The sequence below is a fragment of the Heteronotia binoei genome, chromosome 3, assembly GCF_032191835.1.
Source record: "Heteronotia binoei isolate CCM8104 ecotype False Entrance Well chromosome 3, APGP_CSIRO_Hbin_v1, whole genome shotgun sequence".
NCBI classification, from domain to species: domain Eukaryota; kingdom Metazoa; phylum Chordata; class Lepidosauria; order Squamata; family Gekkonidae; genus Heteronotia; species Heteronotia binoei.
Genome location: NC_083225.1, coordinates 132,523,418 through 132,547,332, shown reverse-complemented (window position 1 = coordinate 132,547,332; position 23,915 = coordinate 132,523,418). Strand labels below are relative to the sequence as shown.

Below are 23,915 nucleotides of genomic sequence, written 5' to 3'. Positions count from 1 at the left end.
TTTTCTTGAATTTCTTTCTCTCCCTCCTGCCCGTAGACAAAATGTGATATCAAGATACTGTTCCTTAATTAAAATAGCCCATTTCAAAGAGAGCAGTCGCTTTAGAGAGATTATACTGCAGTAATGTGCAGGGCTTAGTGATGTTGCCAAGGTTATGGTTGCTGGATTCAGAATACAAACTTGTCAAGCTTGCAATACTCATGCGCATTTCAGTTCAGGCCTCAAGAGTTCTTCTATGGATTTGAATATAAAAGAAATTCTCAGTCTGAGCATACCTCTTTATAAAGGCATGTACAGTTTTTTTCATGTTAATCCCTTCTGGAGAAGTGTATATTTATTTTGTAATTTCTTTGTGACTCTGCGCATGCAATTTTAGTTAAAAACACAAATATTTATTTATTTCATTTAATTTCTAATCTGCTCTCCCTGAACTGGCTCAGAGTGCTGGACAATTCATAACGATACAATAAAACTTTCTAAAATACAACCTAAGTTGATAAATAGCAATAAAATCAACAAAGCAGTATACAATTTACAATTTAAGATGGTGTACTCAGACCGAGGAGCAGTAGAAAACATCTGGAGAAGGGTAAGAAAGGGGGGAAATGGGGGAGAGGGGAAGGAGGAAGAGGGCAGAATTCACTGTAGCTATCAGCTAGGCACCTGATACCCAACCATAGGCCCTGTGGAACAGCTGTTTTGCAGGTCCTATGTAGTTGTACCAGATCCCGCAGGTCCCTTATCTCTCCCGGAAGACTGTCCCATCAGAGTATCTTCTGGTTGAAGACAGCTGGCTGCTCTTTGGGCCAGGGACCACCAGCAGATTTTGATCATTCAAGCATAACTCTCTATTGGGGACATTCCAGGAAAGGCGATCCCAAAGGTACGCAAGGGTTGGCTCTCCCCACCCCTTGCCTGCTTGATGACGTCACTTTTAATTTCCCAATGGAGCTGGGGGTGGGGGCGCTACGCAGGTGTCTGCTGTGAGCAGCAGAACCCTTAGCGCTGGCCCTGCCTGTGAGAACCCTTGCAGCTGCATTCTGAACCAGTTGCATTTTCCAGATTAACCTCAGGGGAAGCCCTACATAAAATGAGTTACAGTAAATACAATGAGTTACAGTAATGTAGCCTGGAAGTGACAATTGCATGGATCACCATGGGTAGGTCAGAGAGTGATAGGTATGGGGCCAACTATTTAACCTGGCAAAGATGGAAAAACTCCAGCTGAACCACCTTTGTGACCTGGGCCTCCATTGAAATTATTACTAAAAATTTGTTGGCTTAGATTTTATTCCTGTGGATTTATACTCTGGTTTCTCTTCAGATCATATAAATTTTATTCCTGTGCATTTTTTTTAAAAAAATAAACAAATCTTTATTAAATTCTCATTCAGAACTCCTAGGAAAAGGTTATTTTTCCAGATGTTCTCTTCAAAAGCTGAATAATACTGAACTCTGAATTAACTGGAGGGTAGTTTCATTCCCTCTCTCCTTTCTCAGGAAGTCATCTCAGTCCGCATATCACTAAAGCCCTTGCCCTTGAGTCATTTCAGGGCAGTCTTCAGTAGTATGGAGGGAAAATTATCTCTTGTCTAAGCAGCATTTGGATTGTCAGTTACAGTTACCATTGAGATAGCAACAATATACAGTTCCCCTTTTCTAAGGTATGGTAGATCATGCAGGTGAATTTAGGAGTTGTTCATATCAGCCCTCCCCTTTAAAAGGTCATCAAAAAGCGAATCTTCACAATGCTTTTTCCCACTTTGACCTAGTCCTTTTGTGAATATAAATTTCTGCTTGTTAACAAGTTGGTATAGTCCTAAAATAGCAGCTTGCAGTGACATAGCAGCTCTCAGTGAGGTCCGTTTCCCTGACATAGCAGCTCTCAGTGAGGTCCGTTTCCCTGAGGAAGGTAGTCTTCAAGAACATGGTGCTGGCTATACCCTCTACTGGTCGGGTAAGTCAAAGGCTGAGAGCCACCTTTCTGGCGTTGGCTTCATGGTCAGGAACTCCATTGCCTCCAAACTCGAAAACCTGCCAACAGGTCACTCAGATCGCATCATGTCCATGCGCCTCCCACTTCAAAACAAGTAGCATGCAACACTCTTCAGTGTGTATGCCCCAACCCTTCAAGCAGATCCTGCAGAAAAGAACAAGTTCTATGCTGATCTACGCAACCTCGTACGGAAGACCCCTACAGAGGACAAGGTGATCATCCTTGGCGACTTCAATGCCAGAGTAGGTAAAGACTCGGAAGCCTGGAAAGGAGTACTTGGCAAACACAGCATTGGCAACTGCAATGATAACGGGCGCCTCCTGCTAGAATTCTGCACGGAGCACCAGCTCACCATCACCAACACTATCTTTCAGCAGAAGAACAGCCTGAAGACAACCTGGATGCACCCACGGTCCAAGCACTGGCACCTTATCGACTACATTCTGGTGCGCCAGAGAGACCTTCGAGATGTCTTACACACCCGAGTAATGCCCAGTGCGGAATGTCATACGGATCATCGTCTTGTACGCTGCAATCTCCGTCTTCACTTTAAACCCACACCCAGGAGAGGAGGTATCCCTCGGAGGAAGCTTCAAGTTGGCAGCCTTCAGTCAGCCGAAGTTAAAGCTGCCTTCCAGGCAAAACTCCAGTCAAGAATTGAGGACCCCAGTTGCCCCACAGACCCTTCTCCAGAAGCACTCTGGGAACACCTAAAAACTACCATCCTGTTGATCTCTGAAGAAGTCCTTGGGTTCTCCACAAGGAAGAACAAGGACTGGTTTGACGAGAACAATCAAGAGATCCAAGAATTACTAGTGAAAAAGAGATCTGCCTACCAAGCACATCTTGCTCAGCCCTCCTGTCTCGGGAAAAAAACAATCTTTCGCGCTGCATGTAGCAACCTCCAGTGCAAGCTTCAGGACATTCAAAACGAGTGGTGGACCAAGCTTGCAGAGAGAACCCAGCTGTGTGCAGACACTGGTGATTTAAGAGGGTTCTACGAAGCCCTGAAGGCAGTATATGGCCCATCATATCAGGCTCAGAGTCCCTTGCGTAGTGCAGACGGCCAAGTGCTCCTCACAGACAAGGCATCCATACAGAACCGGTGGTCGGAGTATTTTCAGGTTCTCTTCAGTGCCAACCGCGTAGTTCAAGATTCAGCGATCCACCTCACCCCACTTCAACCAGTGAAAACAGAGTTGGATGAGATCCCCATCCTAGAAGAGACTGTTAAAGCCATCAAGCAACTGAAAAGTGGCAAGGCAGCGGGAGTTGATGGAATCCCACCAGAGATCTGGAAGCATGGGGGCACAGTACTACATAGCACACTTCACAAAGTACTTGTCACCTGCTGGGAACAAGGCAAACTATCACAGGACTTTCACGATGCAATCATCATCACTCTACACAAGAACAAAGGGGAAAAGTCAGACTGCTCCAACTACCAGGGGATAACCCTGCTCTCCATCGCAGGCAAAATCCTTGCCAGAATACTCCTGAACAGACTGGTGCCCACCATTGCAGAAGAACTCGTCCCAGAGAGCCAGTACGGCTTCAGAGCTAACAGGAGCACCACCGACATGGTATTTGTTCTCAGGCAGCTCCAAGAGAAATGCAGGGAACAGAACAAGGGTCTATATGTGACTTTTGTCGACCTTACCAAAGCTTTCGATACAGTTAGCAGGAAAGGCCTGTGGCAAATCTTGGAACGTTTAGGATGTCCCCCAAGATTCCTCAGCATGATCATCCAGCTACATGAAGACCAGCGAGGCCAAGTCAGACACTGCAACGACCTCTCGGAGCCCTTCCCAATAGGCACAGGTGTAAAGCAAGGCTGAGTTCTCTCGCCAACTCTCTTTACAATCTTCTTTAGCATGATGCTTCAAAGAGCTGCAGTAGATCTAGATGATGATGGTGTCTACATCCGCTATCGCACCGATGGCAGCCTTTTCAACCTGAGGCGACTAAAGGTTCACTCCAAGACAATGGAAAAACTTATCCGAGAGCTACTGTTTGCTGATGATGCTGCACTCGTCTCCCACTCGGAATCAGCTCTGCAGCATATGATGTCCTGCTTTGCAGAGGCTGCCAAGCTATTTGGCCTAGAAGTTAGTCTGAAGAAGACAGAAGTTCTCCACCAGCCTGCACCCCAGGAAGATTATACCCTCCCTCCATCATTGTGGGTGAATCAGTTCTGAAGACAGTCCAGCAGTTCAGCTACCTGGGGTGCATCATCTCCTCAGATGCCAAGATCGACAAGGAGATTGACAACAGGCTGGCAAAGGCAAACCGTGCATTTGGCCGACTGCACAAAAGAGTGTGGAGCAACAAGCATCTGAAAAAAGGCACAAAGATCAATGTTTACAAAGCGGTTGTGATGACAACCCTCATCTACGGCTCCGAATCGTGGGTTTTATACTGTCATCACCTGCGACTCCTTGAGCGCTTTCATCAGCGCTGCCTTCGCACCATCCTTAACATCCACTGGAGTGACTTTGTGACCAACACTGAAGTCCTCAAGAGGGTGGAGGTTACAAGCATCGAGGCACTGCTGTTGAAGACGCAGCTGCGCTGGGCAGGGCATATTTCTAGGATGGAAAACCACCGCCTTCCCAAGATTGCTCCGTATGGCGAACTTTCCACCAGCCATCAAAATAGAGGGGCACCAAAGAAGAGGTACAAGGACTCCTTGAAGAAATCCCTTGGCACCTGTCGCATCAACCATCACCAGTGGTCTGACCTAGCCTCAGATCGCAAAGCATAGAGGCACACCATCCACCAGGCTGTCTCTTCCTTTGAGAACGCACGCATAGCTGGTCTTGAGGACAAAAGGAGATTGAGAAAGAATCACACTGCTACAGCACCAACCCCAAATCAGACTTTTCCCTGCAGCCACTGTGGCCGGATCTGCCTGTCCCGCATTGGTCTTGTCAGCCACCAGCGAGCCTGCAGCAGACGTGGACTACTGCACCCTTCTTAAATCTTCGTTCGTGAAGTCAAGCCGAGAGAAAGAGAGATAGTCCTAAAATGACACCTGTATAAAAGCATGGGGAAGGATTTCAGCTCATTGCCCTGTTGAAGAAAGTAGAAAACAGATTGTCTAGGTGCTCATGCTCTTTTGAGAGCTCTTATGAAGACCGGAGGTCAGTAGCTACTGCATACTAAATGGGTTGATTTAACAGGGGTTTTATCTAAATATTATAGGATTTTCAGCATTTAGTATATTCCTTCACTCTCTCCTCTGTGAATTTGCAAACACGAGAGCCTTTATGTACAGAAAGTTTCCAAACTCTGAAAAAGAATAATCTAACCATCTAGCTTTAACTGTTGGCAGTAACCTCTACATTGGGTATGTAAGTTTTAGTTCTTCTCCTTCAATAGGGTGATAAAACATTGGATGATGCAGTAAATCTCTCTTAATTTGATACAGGATTAATTTAATGTAGTTATTTTTGTCTGAACTGGTAAGCATGTGGAACAGCTTTTTACTATGACATTCTTCCTCTGTAGGGATTGGGTCTTCAGATGCAACTAAATTTCTGCATTGACAGAAGATTTTATATATGTTCTTTCATGTAGATTGTGTCCTCTCTGCTGTGACATGGCTCTGTAGGTATAATGTTTTTTTTTTTAAAGCACTTCCTCTTCATTTTCTTCCCCCCTCATCCAAGTTACCTAGGTAAATTAGTTTGGCATTGTAGACCACAATTTAATTTAGGAGTGAAAATTAAGAATGCATGACTGGAATGAATGTGCCTGGGAAGGATTCAGTAAGGCAGTAATTGCTTCCATTTAAAAGTAGAGTTTGGTTACAGCATTGTAGCAAATAGCTTTGCTTTTGGATGAAGGGGAAAAAATAGTAAATCAGATTTTCCCCTGCTTTTTTATGTCTTAATAATAAAAAAGACCATTTCTCTTTGCAGTCTCTGACTTCTGTGGCTGAATCAGCATTGACCAAGAAAAAAATATAGTTTGCAGCCGCTAACATGCTTTACAGAAGCTTGCCTGACTGTTGAATGTGTCCCTGGAGAACAGTGACCTGACCTGAGTAGAAGTGAAGAAATGCTTACTGAAGTACTAGAGCAACATAACAAAGAGTGCAGGGATGTTCCTAAATGTTAAGGGCCAAACTACATGCTACTTGAACAGGATGTGTGTGTGTCCCTCTCTGTCACCCTTTCCCTCCCTTTTAACCAAAAGCAGTTTCTAAAGTTATTGATTTAGCCAGTACATGTACTTCACCCATAACCTTCTGCCCATTTTTGACTCAGAATCACTTTCCCAGCTGTGCTTCACCCCATGGGGGAAAATATGAGTTAATAGTTTTTCTTTTATCTATTCTGCTTAAGAATTTCAGTAACCTACACAGGAGTTTCTTGAAGAATGGGAACACTCAGGAAAGTGCAATCCCTCAACCCCGGATATTCTGGTACAAATTTGTTTGATATGGAACAAATGGACCAAAGTGCCATGAACAGATGTCTGACACATCATCCATCCCTAGATGCTTATTTGTTGTAATTACTGGGAAAATCTTGCATCCCACCTAGACTACTGCTGCATCTCAATGGTGACACATGTACTTCTAGTTGCGTACCGCTGCCCTATTGGAACATTTTTCCCCGTCATGAGCATTCTTCAGATGAAAGAGTTCTGCAAATGATCCAGGACCATGTGAATAATAATCCATTACATGCTTTGATAGTGATTGAGGCATCATTGGATGTATGGTGTTTACTGCATCTGTAATTTCCATAGTTCCATACTTGAAAATGAGATCCTGGTGGCAGGGCTCAGCACAGCCATACTTAACTCTCCTTATGCTCTAATATGAAATAACTTTATTTGTTTAGAAAAATGTTGCACCATCACTCCAGAAACCTCAAGGAAGCTTACAAAGTAAAAATATTTTTTAAAACCCAAAATGTCAAAACATATTCATTAAAATACAGAATTAATGACACGTATAAAATATTGTGGTGGTTGTAAAATAAGCAGCTTTCAGTGTTATCATGCTCAAATATTCCCAGGGGCTCAGTATTTTAAATCTATGATGAGTGCCTATGACATTTCAAGTATCATACAGGATGGATTTCATCATGTGACGTCATTGGCATCAGTCTGCTACTGAATTTATTTTAAATGAACTTGTAGCAAGTAATGATATCTGTTGGTTTGTCAATGGCTTGCAGTTCAGCCATAACATAATAATAGCCATGTAGCAGGCTTCCTAGGCTTTTGATTATTGGCATGGTACCTTATATTATAAGTAACAGTTGTTTCCAATGTACAAATAAATTTGCTTTTGTTATGGCAGACTCTTTGATCCATTGCGTGTAAATATAGTTAGAGAAATGACATTTCCACACTGTTGTGCACAAAGCAGCCTCTCCCTGAAACTGAGAGACTGCTAACAGATGAGTCATTAATTATAATGATATTACTGTTCAAGCAGCTACGGAGGAATTGTAGTTCCATTATCAAATGTACCAGTTGTTCAAATTACGCAAAAAAAAAGGAAAGATGTGAAATGCAAATCTCTCAGAACGTTTTGTGCAAGGTAACAAACATTGTTGAACTGGCAGAACAAGACATGTGTATGTCAAACCTTATTTTAGCTTCACTGTATTGAGTCAGTCCTTTATGTGGAACCATCTTTGTTCAAGAAGGCAGAATGTCTGTGAAGGAATATCTCATGTCCAGTACCCTCTTACGTTATGAGAAATTGTTGCTACAAAACTGCATGTTCTGTGTAATCAAAGGCCAGTTGAGTGAAGGTGGACTGAGCTGACTTCTGTAAAGAAGCTGATGTGGGGATATTTGACAGTAGTTGACTAACATGTCAGCTACTTAATTCAAATATAGTTCTCATTGTCATAATTGTACCTTTTACATGGCTTCAGCAGACATTGCAAATGGACTGAATGGCTTATCAGTGCTAGACATGTTCAAAATGCTCTATAATTCATATGCCTACAAGGGAGTCTATGAGACTCCTGTGAAGCTCTATTTGACTCTACTTGTTTGAAACTTCAGAAATCCTCTGAGCAGCTTGTTGTTTGTCATTAGCATAAAATATATTTAGTTTCATAAACATGAGAAACTAATTCTAGAAGTCCTTGGTGTGATGCAAGTTATGAATACGACCTGGATTTCATGGCTTCATACACTATCCTAGACCAACAGTATGTAAGAAGCATAAGAGGAACCCTGCTGTTTAATGATATTAAAAAAACCTTTCCTCCACCCCTCAGGTCCTGTTTTTAATGCCTCAGTCCATTCAGATAATCCAACAGTTTATCGGGATGAGCTGGTGAATTTACTTTGCATCATAACCATTGAAGGAACGGTACTCAATCCAGGTATGATTTGAATAACTTTCAAGTATGATTGATTTTTTTCCTATGTGTTTAATAAAAATCTTAAACCTATGGGACAACTAAGAATATGTTATATTTTAAAAATAGTCATTGGAATTAAGTGAACTCACAGTTCAAGTGGAGGTTTTGGAGATAGACCCTTTAAACTACAAGTACCATAACTTGGTAGCTTCTCCCTTTATGAAGCTTCCTGTAAGCTGAATGATGTATTATTATGAATATATGAAATTTAACAGCTGTTCATGCACATTCCAGCAGTGGTTGGTAGTGCAGCAATTTCTCAGTCATTCCAGGGAACTTCTGTTTGTGTTTTCTAAGTAAATATGGGTGATTGGTGAAACACCTGCCTCAGTTCTGCACTGGTTTATCCCTGTTTATACACGTTATCCCTACAAGTCAAACTAGAGTTTGTGTGTTTGCTCAGTGAATAAAACAGGGAATGAAAGCAGTAGATGCATGTTTTACGACAGTTAGTTGGAAAAGGCTCCCAGCAGAGTCTGGACTTTTAGACAGGGAAATCTATAGTGGCTGTTCATCTAATTCTACATTTCCATTTATTTATAAAGCCATCAGGCAAAATCATACACTTGAAGCTGCCCATATAATAATCAGCCTTTTATTTGCTAATATAACCATTTATGTTTTAACTTTTGAAATCTGCTCCCGTTCCCCATGAAAAGTTTCCCTTTAATCTGTACCTTCCATGAACACTTACATTTCAGTTTGTATTGGAGGACATTTATTTGAGAGAGCCGTCTGGTTGTTGTGTGGGTACTCAGCACACAAATCTGAGCTTAACTGTTTTCTGTTAAGCTCTGCAGTTCACCTATAATGATGTAATTCTGATAGGTGTTCATATTTTTTATGCAGTATGTTGAAGACACATTTAGGGCAAACTATTCATTCACTCTTAATCCTTAGTATTTGTGTGAATGTGTTCAAAGTGCTTACAGCAAATATTTTGAAAACCTTGCTATGCTGAGTCAAGCCAAATGCTCCTTTTGTCAGTTAGCCTTTTTTTGAGTTGATTCTTTTTGTTCACAACTGTTGGTGCTAGGCTGGGATTTAATATGCAGGTGCAATGTTGTTAACTTTCAGTGAAGGGTAGTATTGAAAGGACTCCATTAATGTGCCAGCCCAATGAATAAAGTGCTGTGCAAAGGTGTAACAAGCCTACACTTGGCAGGCAGCTATATAAATTCTGCTTCTCAATTGCTCAGGTTGTGGCTGTTTAACCTCACTCCCCTAGGATGGGCAGTTGCGATTGCGCAGCAGTGTAGAAATAGAGTACAGTTGTTGGCAGCTTTATCTCTGTTTGAAGAAACTAGGAAAGGCAGTTGCCACAGCTGTGGCTACTTCTCTTAGACCCAACTGTCACACGGAAGCAGTCCCTTAGCTAGTCTCTCCCCCCACCCTGCCACCTTTGCAGGACTGATTCTGGCCTTAGTCAGTGTGTCCTCCATCTCCAGCAAGTTACTTAGTGAAATAATAATAAGTGTACAGGTGAAACTGCTTGGACAAATCTGGATTATAGCCTCTGCAATCTACAGGATACCACCTTAAGTACTTCATTCTAATACAACAGGTTTTTCATCTGGCCTTTTTGATAAATAGATTCTGTTCTTTTGCAAAATGAATTGGATCAATTCTTATTTATCTTTTTAAATTTACATGGAGACTTTCTCAGCTTTCTTAATAGCATTATTATAAAATCCTGGTAATTTGGGTTTAAAAGATATATAAAAGCACTCATTTCCATAGCTGTGTATTCTCAGGGCTAGTTGAAGCAATATTTTGTCTTATTTGAATTCTTATTTATTGCAGGCACAGCTAGCAAGTACACTGAGATTTTATTTATTTTGTTTTCAGCTTAGTGAGACTCGTGAAGGTCGATATGACCAGGGAAACTAGCTAAAGGCCAGACAGCTTAGGCCTGCTTGTCAGATTGAGGTGCATAAATATGTACTTTACATTTTGATACTTTCAGATTTTCCCAGGGGAAGGAAGCCTAGCATCTTAGTTTATCCCATATATAAAAATGTAAGGCATAATTTACCGCACTTCCACATGGCAACTCTCCCTCCCTTACACATTAGCATGAGTTATTCCAAAGTGTGACAGATACTGTAGCATTTCTTAGAATAGCAACTGCCTCCAGCCTTCTCTCTTTAAAGTCCATTAGTATTAGAATTATGCCAAATCCGACCAGTGCTTCCATTTAACTGAATCTTGGCTCTGATGGATGTGTTCATTGCTGCTTTTGCAGAGAGTATCCAGCAGTGACCATTTCCACAGTTCTCTAAAATTGTGGGAACGTGTACAGAAATGTTTCCTAAAGGTGGTTCGTATTCAGATGTGAGGGGTAAAATGTGCCAAGAAAACTAGGCTGAACTTACCATACATTTCAGTCATTGCTGTCAAAAACTTTTATATATACATAATTCCTGCTCATGCAACATTTGCCACCAAAGCTGAATTGTAATATATGTGCTGTTTCCTCAAGCTTTCTGGCGCTTTGTACTTACACCAAGGCCTTTGAAAGGCCCAGCCTAGAAGTTCTGCTGCTGTGTTATTTCAGAGTAGCATTATGGAGCTGCTACCTTAGCCTGGGAAGCAGCACTAGGAAAAGATTTCTTTCCTCTTAAGAGTCATGGGTAAAAGGACAAGTCCTCTTGTGGATCAAAAACTGGCTAATGAATAGGAAACAGTGAATATAAATGGGCAATTTTCTCAGTGGAGGGTGGTAAGTAGTGGGATGCCGCAGGGCTCAGTACTGGGTCCGATACTTTTTAACTTGTTCTTTAATGATTTGGAGTTGGGAGTAAGCAATGAAGTGGCTAAGTTTTATTTATTTTGTATTTATTTTATTTGATTTGATTTATATCCCGCCCTCCCCACTGAAGCAGGCTCAGGGCAGCTAAGTTTGGGGATGACACTAAATTGTTCAGGGTGGTGAGAACCAGAGAGGATTGTGAGGCACTTCAGAGGGATCTGTTGAGGTTCGGTGAGTGGCCATCAACATGGCAAATGAGGTTCACGGTGGCCAAGTGCAAGGTAATGCACATTGGGGCCAAAAATCCTAATTATAAATACAAGTTGATGTGGTGTAAACTGGAGGAGACTAGAGAGAGAGATCTTGGGATTGTGGTAGATAACTCACTGAAAATGTCGAGACAGTGTGCGATTGCAATAAAAAAGGCCAATGCTATGTTGGGAATTATTAGGAAGAGAATTGAAAACAAATCAGCCAGTATCATAATGCTCCTGTATAAATTGATGGTGTGGTCTCATTTGGAGTACTGAAGAAAGGTTAAAATGCTTGGGGCTCTTTAGCTTGGAGAAACGTCAACTGAGGGGTGACATGATAGAGGTTTACAAGATTATGCATGGGATAGAGAAAGTAGAGAAAGAACTACAATACTCATGGGCACTCAATGAAATTGCTGAGCAGTTGAGTTAGAATGGATAAAAGGAAGTACTTCTTCACCCAAGGGTGATTAACACATGAAATTCACTGCCACAGGAGGTGATGGTGGCTACAGGCATGGCCAGCTTCAAGAGGGGATTGGATAAACATATGGAGTAGAGGTCCATCAGTGGCTATTAGCCACAGCGTATTGTTGGAACTCTCTGTCTGGAGCAAGTGATGCTCTGTATTCTTGGTGCTTTTGAGGGAGGGCAATGTGAGGACTTCTAGTGTCCTGGCCCCACTAATGGACCCCGATGGCACCTGGTTTTTTTGGCCACAGTGTGTTGGGGTGGATGGGCTATTGGTCTGATCCAACATGCCTTCAATTATGTTCTTATGTTCCTCCTTTGCCACTTCACTGATCAAGTATTCAGCTGCACAACAGCAGTTCTGAAGTTAAAAAAAAATTACAGAAGATCTTGCTCCCCACTTCACATCTGTTTAGATCCAAAGAAGCTTTGGGTTGAGGGGCTGAGGCCCATACTTAAGGGAGAGTGCAGCTTTTCATGTTGTTGAACCAGTCATCTGAAACCTATGGCTTCTGAATTGTGGCTTACTCCCACAGAGGTGGTGGAAGTAACTGACTTTAAAAGACACTCCCTACAAATGTGTATTTTTTAAAAAAAAAGTGTTTGTAATGTGTTCTTTGTTGTGAGCAAAACCTGCAGTCACTGCACATATTTGGGAGATTTATAAAACATGTACAAATGCTGATAGCAGAAGCATTTAGAATCTATTTTGAAATGTGCTATTAAATGCACTTTTTTCCAAAAAAGGAATTGTATTTTTGAAATTTTTGACAACTGTGGGACCTGCACAGGACTTGAGAGGGCATTTCATTTCCCCTCCCCTACCATTTTATCTTTTCCTTTTCTGAAAGCCCCCATAGCTTCTTTCCTGTTCCTGCTTTCTTCTGTCCTTCCCACACACTAGCCAGCTTACCTTTCTCTTGACCCGCCTTCAGCTTTCCCAGCTTTCGTCTCACTGCAGGTAGCCTCTCCCTTGGGAAACTCTGCAGTGCCAGTAGCCGGCCCTGTTGCAGGCATTCCTGTATTTCCTCCTGTATTTCCCTCCCTGTGCAATTTCCTCTCTTCCTCCTCCTAGCCATGCCATGTCCTCATCTTACTATGCTTCCATTCCTACTCACTAACCTTTTATATACCCCTCACCTTCGGTTATATATATTCTTTAAATACCTTGTTGAAATCTCATCTTCACAATGGGGATTCAGAGCAGCTAAAAGCATTCTCCTCTTCTCCATTTTATCCTCACAACAACCCAGTAAGTTAGGCTAGGCTAAGAATGGCTGCGATCACAAACACTAAATAATGCACTTTCAGTTTACTTTCAGTGCACTTTCAACTGGATTTTGCCAATTCACACAGTAAAATCCAGTTGGAAAGTGGGTTGAAAATGTGTATGTGATCACAGCCAATATGAAATTGACCCAAGATTAGAATAACATAGATCTTCCATGTCCTAGTCTGAGGTTCTACCCACTGCACCACACTGGTTTTGTTGGGATAGCTGCTGTGGAACTGTAGGAAGCATCTGGGCCTGGGTGAGTCATACAAGTTGCATGGTAACAAGTGGTGGTTGCTGGGCAACCCCGATGAGTCCTTTCACAAATGCCATAACAGCCCTGGAAAAGGCCCTGCCCTCTCCTTTTGCCTTTTACTGATAGAAACCATGACTGTTGTGGTTTTCTAGCAATGGACACTGAGGACATTAATTTCTTAAAACTATGGGTGCTGTTTCTATTGCTTGGGGAGCTTTCAAACTCAGGTCTCAGGGTTTAGAAAGTATGTGCATTGCATTTTACCGAATGTTCTAAAAGCTGTTATTGATGCTTCCTGTTGTGTTAGAATGCTGGTTTTTACATCCATATTGGTAGCATAGCAACATGGGTATTAAAACTTTTGTGGTCTGGTGTGCATCTTCATCAGAAAAAGAACTGTCAGCAGTGGGCCGAAAGGCCAGAAAACACAAGAGTCTATAACATTCCTTTGTGAAGCTCAAATATGAGAGAAAGAGATATATAAGCAGCCTGACTAGCCCTGACTAGCCTGATTTTATCAGAGCTCAGAAGCTAAGCAGGGACAGCCACGGTTAGTTCTTGGATGGGAAACATCAAGGAAGACTGAGATTGCTATGCAGAGAAAGGCAATGGCCAACCACCACTCCTTCTCTCTTGCGTTGAATAACCCATGGTCCTGGGATTGCCATGAGTCAGTTGTGATTTGATAGCACACAATTCTTATAGCTATATGGTGTTCAGTATGCACTATAGCACAGTGACCAGTCACAGAAGCAGTAACTATTAGCATACAACAGAATGAAGATGTTTTAACAGATGCAAAGACCAACAGGAATAACAAGCTAAGCAACCGTATAAACTTACATTATTCCTGTTTGGTTTTTACATCTATTAAAACATCTTCATTATGTTGTATGCTAATTAGCTGCTCACCCGCTGCCTATATGTATGGAGTGTTAACTTCCATTTCAGTGTATCTGAGAATGTTTGCTCTTAAATAACACTTTGTTGGTCTTAAAGGTGCCACTGGATTCAAACTTTGTTCTATGGTGAATTCAGTTTGCTAAGTGAATCCAAGTAATAATCAGTCATGGTAAAAACAGTACAACTAAAAATATCTGTTACACAGCACATCACAGGTTGCAGAGAAGGTAAATCCAGTTAAATTGGCATCAGCATGCTCATCCCAAGTCACTAACAGTGCAAAGTGGAGGTAAAACAGGAAACTGGGGATATGTTTCTCACCAGTATTTTTCTGCCTCTGTGGTACCTACTCAAGATCATCCTGCTCAACTTGTCATCTACCCCCCTTGACCATTAGAGTAATAGTGAAATAGAAAGACTGACTGCTGCTTCTCTTCCCTGCTGAAATCATCACTGATCTTTGCTAACCTAATTTATGTAGTGGCATCACAAAATGTAAAGAGACAGAGCCATGTGGAAGTCCTCATAAAATATAAGAACAAAATCAATTATACTCCAGCATGACCCCTTCAGGAAATTTTAAAAACAAAGGGCTCTCAATGGCCTTTCTGCCTTCTGCCTCTTATAGATTCTTTGTGGATATATTGACTTGGTTATTGCACACTCTATATGCTCACTTAAATTTATTGGTTAATATTATCTCACACTGCAAAATTTATTTTTTGTAATTATAATTGCAGAATGACAGCAAGAGGCTGTATGTTTGAGTATTACCTTCATAAGTGGAGGAAAGAAACTTCAAATACAAATGGGTAGAAAGCAGTAATAAATCCTGCTTTAAAATCTGGATTCTTAGCTGTTGGGGGAACTAGTGCACTAAGTGATGCTCATCTTTGCTGAGTTAATTCTTCTGCACTCTTCAGTATAATTGGATCAAGTTAGTCAGAAATACAAAGCTTGAAATGAGATGGCTAGATATGTAGGTAATGAATGGCTTTAGGGGTTGGAAATAAGGTATCTGGGACACTTCCATCCCTCTGGTAATAGATTCTGTTATCCCATCTGCTGGATATCTCATTGATAGATCTCAGACAGTAACACTGACTGGTTGTCCATATGATTTAAAACAAAACAAAAAAACCCTTGCATATGTAGTTTGACTTCCTATCTATACCAGCTGTAGGGACACCAAGATTATTTACGCTGCCCTACAAAAACTAAAAAATTGTTTTTTAAAACCACAACAAAAATAATAAAAGAAGTACCTGTACCTTTAAGAAACATATTTTCTCAGTGGTCATTGCTAGGCAACCATAACAATTTTGCTAGCGTTTTAGGCTTAGTTTCTCTCAGGAAAAGGCAAGAGAAAGGACCCTTTTCAAAGCTGTTTTGGCCTTTGAGTGAGGACTTACTTGAGCCAGGCCGGGCAGCAACCATTGGGCAACTTGCTATCCTCCCCCACACCCCACACCCACACCCACTTGCATGATTCACTCTTGCTTGGCTGCTTCCTACTGTTTAATAGCAGCCACTTCATGAAATACACTGGTTAGATCTGGGAAACTCAGGTATGCTCACTGGGTGACTTTTAGCCAGTCACCCACACTTAGGCTAACCTACTCCACAGGGTTGTTGTGAGGATAAGATGATTCAAGCTGCTTTTGGTTCCCATTGTGGAGGAAGGTAGGATTTAATGAACTAACTAAATAAAAAATATAGCTGAGGACTGTGGTGGGCAGATACAAGGTAGTTTATTTTGGGGGTGTAAAAGAAAGAAGAGAGCAGGGAGACCTGTAGATACATGGGTTGCCAGAAGGATGGAAAGAGGAAATTGTGTAGGGAGGTGATATAGGGGAAAGTGCAGTACCCCTCACAAGTCAGTCCAAGTTCCCTCCCAGTGCTACTTGGCCTAGCTCAGAAGGCCATTCAGCAGGGCTATAGTTTTCCTGGGAATAGGCTGCCAGGGGGAGTAGAGGAGAGAAAGCTGAGGATGGGGGCAGATAAAAGTAGGCTGACTGGAGAGTGAAAAGACCAGAATGAAGAAGAAAGGGAAGGAGGGTATGGGGGCTTTCAGGAAAGGGAAGAAAGATATAGCAGGGAGGAGAAAATGAGATTTTTTATTTATTTATTTATTTATTTATTTATTTATTTATTTTGAGATTTATATCCCGCCCTTCCCACAAGTGGCTCAGGGCGGCTTCCAGTGATAGATCCAACAAAATTACAGTATTTAAACATTTATTTATTCCCCCCCCCCCCCAAAAAAAAGGTATTCGCAGGTCTCCCACTGATATTTGTTTACAAAATTTATATTCCACATTGCTGCCCTCATTAGAGTCACCAAGGCAGCTAACAAAAAATAATAATACATTATTATTTCATTATGCCACCTATGCACTAGGATATGAATGTGCCCAAAGAAAGTTACATATAAATACCTGTCACGGGTCTAGTTAACTTTTAAGAAGTTTGATACCATATTGCAATTTCTTATAAGACTCTGACATGTTCATTGTGAACACACCTATTTTGCTCACAAATCGCGAGGATGAACTTCCACTCAAAGTCAGACTCTGACAGATGCTATAGGCATTATATCTTTTGGTTCTCAGCTGGAAGGTGGGAGGTGGGCACAAGGATATTCATCCAAAGACAGTTGCAGTGATTAAACTGCATCCACAACTACCATTCTAATGAGGTTAAAAGTGCAGATTTGCTAATGGACTCAACATAATCTTGCACATTGCACAGAAGAATAGAGGATATACTGATAGACTGTGACTACCTGTCAGCCAGTGTTAGAGGTAGAAGGCATAGCAAAGATATTTGAGAGGATATCCCGTTAGTGAAATTGGTGTAAGGCATTTGTTCCTAAAGATGTATAACTGCAGTACATTTATAGATAAAATGTGGTCTAAATTAGAAGCACGGCATACTGGGGAATGAGCCTTGCTATGTTGATTGTATTCGTGCCTGTAAGAAACTTCCATTTATGCTTCCATTTATTCTCTGTATTGGGGGAGTGTTGCTATTAGTTTCTTTATGTGCAAGTGATGGAAGTTTGTAATTTTGTAGGGAGTGATTTAAAGATGCACTCACATACACACAAGTATAGCCACCTTCAAGAGGGGTTTAGATAAAAATATGGAGCACAGGTCCATCAGTGGCTATTAGCCACAGTGTGTGTATATATATATAATTTTTTTCCACTGTGTGACACAGAGTGTTGGACTGGATGGGCCGTTGGCCTGATCCAACATGGCTTCTCTTATGTTCTTATGTTCACACACTCCCTCAGACACACATTTAAAACCAGGCATTTGTGCCTGGGGTAACTTTTTGAATAAAGTGTGGAATGCCCCCTGTAATACTAGCCTGTGCTGACACCCCATTTTACATAGTGTCCAAAAGGGGCTGTGATCTCAGTCTTCATTCAGTCCAAAAGAAGGGACTGTGATCTCAGTCTTCATTCTGAGCTACGGAGATGAGAACATCAGAATGAAAACCCTTTTTGCAGTGCTGCCAAACACAGTCCATTACCCATCACAGACTGTGTGCTCCCCTACCAGAAATTTGCAACCTCATGCAAATCATCATGATCTCTTATTAGAGTCAAGGTTGGCCTTATTAACCATGCCTTTAAAATGTATTTGAGGTGTCGAGAAAGCACAGCTAGAGATCAGGAAAATAATAATGTGAGTTTGGGAAGTATAGCAATGTTAATAGGAAAACCTGAATGTTTAAACTGGCAGGATGCAGTAAGAAGCTGTGACTTAATAGAAGGAAAGTTGAGCTTGCATGGGACAAGTGGAAGTACAGGATGCAATGACAATGCCTGACACTGGGTTGGGGGAGGGGAGGGGAAACGTCAGAGAGTGCAAAAATGCCAGGAACATGTTGAGGATTATGAAATTTGCTAGGATGTTGTAGAAGTAGCAGATCTCTGGAGAAGGCGATATACACATTTTGGAAATAACCCCTACATTAGATCAAGCCAGGAGATGAGGCTAGGAAAAAAGGGGGGAAATGAAGATTATAAAGAACACTTTCTAGGGCAGTACATATATGCCAGTATTGGGGCTTAGAAAGGGTGTCTGTATTCCTTGTGTGATCTTTTTATCTTATTTCTATAGTGGAATAGCTAGGTAGCCTTGCCTCAAATAACTGTTGCAGATGGAATTCCTTTATATTAATTTTGTCATCTTGTGCATCATAGTAAGAGGTCCTGTTCTTGTAAGTGTTGCATTTGATGCACCATACCCTTGTCATGCTGCGTCTGTGCTTTCCATTTCAGATGATATGTCCTTTGATGTCTCCTGGTTTGCGGTGCGTTCTTATGCAATGGACAGACCCCCTGTTTTCCTAGCTTCCTTGGATCGGAAAGGAATTGCAATCCAGGCCAGAAGGAATGGGAGTAGTGATGTCAGCTTGGCAAAAATTGCCCCCCTGGAATTTCAGCTTAGAATTCATGGCTGTGAAGATCAGGACTTTGGTAACCATTACTGTGTGGTAATCCCATGGGTCCGGTCAGCTGCAGGTGTCTGGCAACAGGAGATGGAGGTCAAATCCAAGCCCATCTTTGTGACAGTGAAAATGGATGGTAAGGATAGTCCAGATTTTGATTGCATTCTTATCAAAGAGCAAAATTTTGTTACTGAAAGGTAATCAACATATTAGTTTCCTTAACCATCTTATTTAAAAAGTCAATATGAGGTCTATCTCCTGATATCAGGTTTGAGATTTTTCCAGATTTCTAAGAGTGCTAAGTATTGTACTGCTAAAAAGCAGGTACAATTTTCAAAATGTGGTCTGTTGATTGAATTCTTAGAAGCATATTTGCACTATTTTACAAAGCTTTGTTGCAAAGCTATAAAAATAGAAGAAATGCTGTTTCAGTTGCACAACTGGCCTGTAATCATATTGGACATGGAATGTCTGGGGAACAGTGATTCCTGTATTCAAAACAGATTGTTATTTGAGACTACTCTGTTCTCCTCACTGACTCTTAATAGTGCTGGATAAACACTTCATGGCACTTGTATTGCTTACTTAGTTGCCTTTAAATGACAGTCAAGTGGAAGCTAGATGGCTGTCCAGACAGCTGCTCAACTGAAAGTTTCCTTGTCCAATATTGTTTTAAAATTCAGGATAAGAGGTAGGGTTTTTAAGTAACTGTAGATAAGAATTGCTGGCAAATGCTGCTTTGGATATGCTAAGCCAATCCAGCATTCCTAGACTGAATGTGAAACAGCCTGTGAATCACTGTGTCTTGTTTCTTCTAGGTAAGATTAAAATAAGTAGCAAATAGAATAGATCTTAGCCCTGTTCAGACATTACAATCATGTGTACCAGAAGCCTACTAACTGGAGTGTTACCTGTGATGCTCCCAATGTGTGCAATCATCAGTTTGTATGAATAGGGTAATGTGTAAACTTTTCCCTGAGTATACAGCTTCACTGCACATGAACAGTCTATTGGCATGTACCACAGTTGTATATGGAGGGAAAAAATCTGCATTCCTATAGTGACAGCATGTATTCAGAGTATTGCAGGTGTGTGCTCACATTGCTGGACTGCTGGTACACATAGTTTTAACACCTGAAGAGGACTACCAAGTAAATAATGTTTTACAAAGTGAATATTTCTAATCTGCTTATCATCAGTAAAGAAATGTTTATTCTAACTACTTCTTTTCTGTGTTCTCTTCCTTCACCCTTGCTCTCAGTGCTGAACGCTTTCAAATTTCCACTCTTGATTGGCATCGGCCTTGCCACGCTCATTGGACTCTTATCTTGTCTGATTGGCTACTGCAGTTCCCGCTGGTGTTGCAAGAAGGAAGTTCAAGAAACCAGGCGAGAGAGACGCCGGCTGATGTCTATGGAGATGGACTAAGCGTAAAAATGAGAAGTGGATGCATACATTTCAGAAGGGACTTTTGGCAGGCCTAAGGCCACTCTGCAACTTGAGTCTGTTGCATCAAAATGCCCCAGTAACAAAACTGTCTGATCTTGTCCTGGACTTAGGAACTGCTCCTTTTCTACCCGTGTTTCACACTGAGAGCACATGTCATGTTTGTTAGCCTTCAGCTTGTCTTCCAATGGCACTTCTTTTGGGGATTGTTCTCTCTCGCAGGTTAACTGTTCCACAGTGTTCTTCCAGCAGACTTTTAGGCAAGATTTGCTACCAAGATTTGCTTTTAAAATCTCTTTTCCTTGTTGGTTTAATTAGAAGATGGAATGGGAAGAGCTCATAGGAAGTAAATGGCTGCCATGTAACTCCCAGCTGCAATCTCTAGAGAAGGAAATTAATGTTTATTGCTCTAGATATAGCTTGTGAGTTGACAATCTCCTGTTGCTAGTGGGAGTTCATTCCAAGTTAGCACTTGGATTATTTTGTCTAAGGCCTTTGTTTTTAAAATGTTGCGGGTTTAGTGGCACTGAAGGCTAATATCAGACAGCAATACAACCTCCTTTTACAGTGTCTCTTTCCACTGTAGTTTATATAGTACCCACCATTGTTGTTCTAGTAAGAGGTGTTTGAGTCTCTGTGCCCTAATTGTTCCAACCATCTCAGCAGAATCCACCACCAGATTTTCCACTTCTTCTTACAGTGTTAATGGATTTTGTGTAACAGCCACTGTACACCTGGGATGGAGACTGCTAAATGTTCTTACATATATCATAGGACCATGTAACTAAAGGACCTAGAAAGTCTGGAACTGAGCATGAATCCTCCTGATCTAAACATTTCAATGCTGAGGTTTTAAAAAAAAAGTCACATTGGGTAGCATACCATGAGTGAGGTGCACCAAAACAGAGATGCCTTTAGGTCAGTGAACATGTGACTAGATCCACAACAAGCTATGGTTTGCATATGCTACTAACTGTGCAATCACCATGCAGAGTTTGATGCTGGAGCAATGGGTCAGTATCTGCAGTTGTTACTCAGGGTAAGGAAGGGAATGGATTTTGTAGGAAAGAAGTCCCTGGAAGTTCTTTCATGTATGCCACAGTTATAACATTGCACTGTGTCCTTTGTCTACTATCTAGGACTGGCGATTATTTATCATCATGGGGCTCTTTGCTGCTGCAGTAGAGAGACCAAGATCTTGTCTTCCACATACTTGTTCATCCATGATCCCAAGAGCTGCGCCTCTGATTTAACTGTGATTCAAGGCATCGCCTTCTTCCAGCACAACCAGTATTTCTAAGCAATAAGTCAGAACATATACATTTTACATACAATATTCAGCAAAAGACTTATGTGGCTAGAGTCATTGACTGGAAATTTAACAGAGCAAGTAACCATTTTTTCCTTTCTTTGTGAAATTGTAGAGTAAATGTCAGATGATCTTTGTTATCCAGTGGGGTTAAAGCCTGCATTTCTTTGCGTAGTTCTGCAAGCCTTTATCTGGGGATATGCATCTGAGGCTCCTGAAACTGCACTGAACTTGTGTACATGTCAGAACACAACAGAAACTTTACAAACTTGTAAAGTGCATAGAGTCAGTGTGGTTGGAGTTGTATAGAAGGAGTAGTATTGGCTGGCTGATGGCTGTATACCTTTTTGGTAGGCTTCCCCATCACAAGCTGCCCTGCATTGTGCCAGTCTGCTTGCATTGTTCATTTGATATTTCACTCATCTAGATAAATCCTGTGACTTAATATTTTATATGATGGACCAGTACTTGAGGGGCTTTTACCACATTGTCAGACCTGATTTTTTTAAAAGAAGTAGAAAAGGAACAATTATTTAAAGCACAAACTGCCCTGTATTGCATGTTTTAATGCCAAGTCTCCCCATTAATACATATTTTGAGGGGAAAACAATTTAAATGCAATAATTAAGTTCAGAATAACTACTTCATACAAAGGTGATTGTCTTGTGGGAGTGATTGCCACATGATGAACTGAATAGCTGGTGACTAGTTCAGTTAGCTTTAAAAGTGCATTGGAGAAATTAATGGAGAATAGGGCCCATCAATGGCTATTAGCCGCAATGAGTAAATATACTCTGCATGCTGATCCAAGGCAGTTACCATCTAAATACCAGTTCTTAGGGCAGAAAAAGCTTTGGCCTCCATGCTGTCCTTAGAAGGTTTTCTAGGGGCATCTGGTTGGCCACAGTGTGAAATGGGGTGCTGGATTAGGTGAACCATTGGTTTGATTCAGCACAGCTTCTGTTGTGTTGAGAAATGATTAAGTTTCCTCACATACTTGTTGCACACTGACATTGTCTCTCTATGGAAAGAAACTCAGGGTTATTTTGGTTCAGGGATTCCTTGCCTTTCATAGCAGGGCTCCTATTCATTGAGTTGTTGCCCACCCCACCTAGACCATAGGAAAAGTCATTTTGCTTGCAGACAGAATTACTTGGTCAATAGGTTACATTGTTGTTCCCTCTGATTTGAGGCAATGCTGCCTCCCCTGTACTAAACTGTACCTTGAAGTAGCAACACTCCAGCAGTCTCCTTCCAATTGTGCCAATTTTATACTATCTCCTTTTTTAACAGTAGAGCTTCTCTCTTCAGAAAATTCTTACCTGTTTTGTCTTAACTTCCTCCAGTATGTCTTCAGAGAGAAAGTTGCATGGGATTCCGTTATGAGGTCAGCAATATTGTCAGAGTTGCAACCATGGAATCAACAGTCAAGTATTCTAAGGGCTTCCGTCAATCCTGATTTGTCTCTTTCCATGCTTCCAGCTCACAGCTGGGAATTCAGGGCACTTGGGATATGAATCGGGTATGTTTTCAAAGAGAACTTGCTTAAAGGAAGGGAAGCTTTTTTGTTTTTCAAAGAGGGGCTTTGGCACAATTCTGGAAGCTTTTAAAGAAATTTGTTAAGCACGGTTCTGGAATGTAGGAATTGGGACAATTACTATGAAGTGTAATGTGTTTTTTACATTGAAAATAAATTGTCTTTTTATAAATAATTTTGTGTGACCATTATTTTGAATTATGGATGTTTGAACTGTAGCTTTGAATTTCTGGTTTAGCTGTCACTGGGTACAACTGAACTACCTGATGCCTGTTCAATACTGGAACTGTTAGATAAGCAACAGTTTGTTGAGCATGTATCTGACCATGGCATAGTTCCCTAGTTGCTAGGACTTTGCATGTGAGTACAGTATCTATGTAAGGATGAAGAAGGGCATGCACTGAAGTCCTAATGCTTTAAGCAGAAGTCAAAAGATTGCACACACACTTCACTACAGCCCCAATGTTTGTGCCACAATATGCCCCTTCTCTGTTTTCTGGTGACCAGATACACTGGGGGACAGGACTCTTGTAGTGTAAAAGTCCTATAAAAAAGGGAACATGGCTTAATTCAGGTTTTTGCACTGCTGGATGACCAGGCAGAAATCCCCTCTTCTATACAGTTATTTTAAAAGCCCAGCCCTCCACTGCCTCTGATCACCTGATGATCTTAGAGCTGAACTTTTTCAGAAGACTAATATATAGGTAATATCATGCCCAGGACCCGGGGAGGAGAGAACTATGTACCCACTTAACTAAGTGCCTTAATAACTGTTATCAGTATCTGGGATTTTAGTACATAAGATTTTTAGAGGTGGGGCTGTGGCTCAGCAGAAGAGCCTCTGCTTTGCATG

The 23,915-nt window shown here is 41.4% G+C and overlaps 1 protein-coding gene across 1 annotated transcript in view; it reads left to right on the top strand.

The window, feature by feature from the left end:
- Positions 1 to 23,237, top strand: part of LOC132569101 (prostaglandin F2 receptor negative regulator-like) — a 183,026-nt gene extending 159,789 nt beyond the window's left edge. Inside the window, exons 6-8 of the mRNA XM_060235282.1 lie at positions 8,251 to 8,358; positions 18,601 to 18,906; positions 20,032 to 23,237. Of these exons, the coding sequence (XP_060091265.1) occupies positions 8,251 to 8,358; positions 18,601 to 18,906; positions 20,032 to 20,198 (581 nt within the window). The 3' untranslated portion in view covers positions 20,199 to 23,237. The remainder of the gene's footprint in view (positions 1 to 8,250; positions 8,359 to 18,600; positions 18,907 to 20,031) is intronic.
- Positions 23,238 to 23,915: the final 678 nt, after the last annotated feature.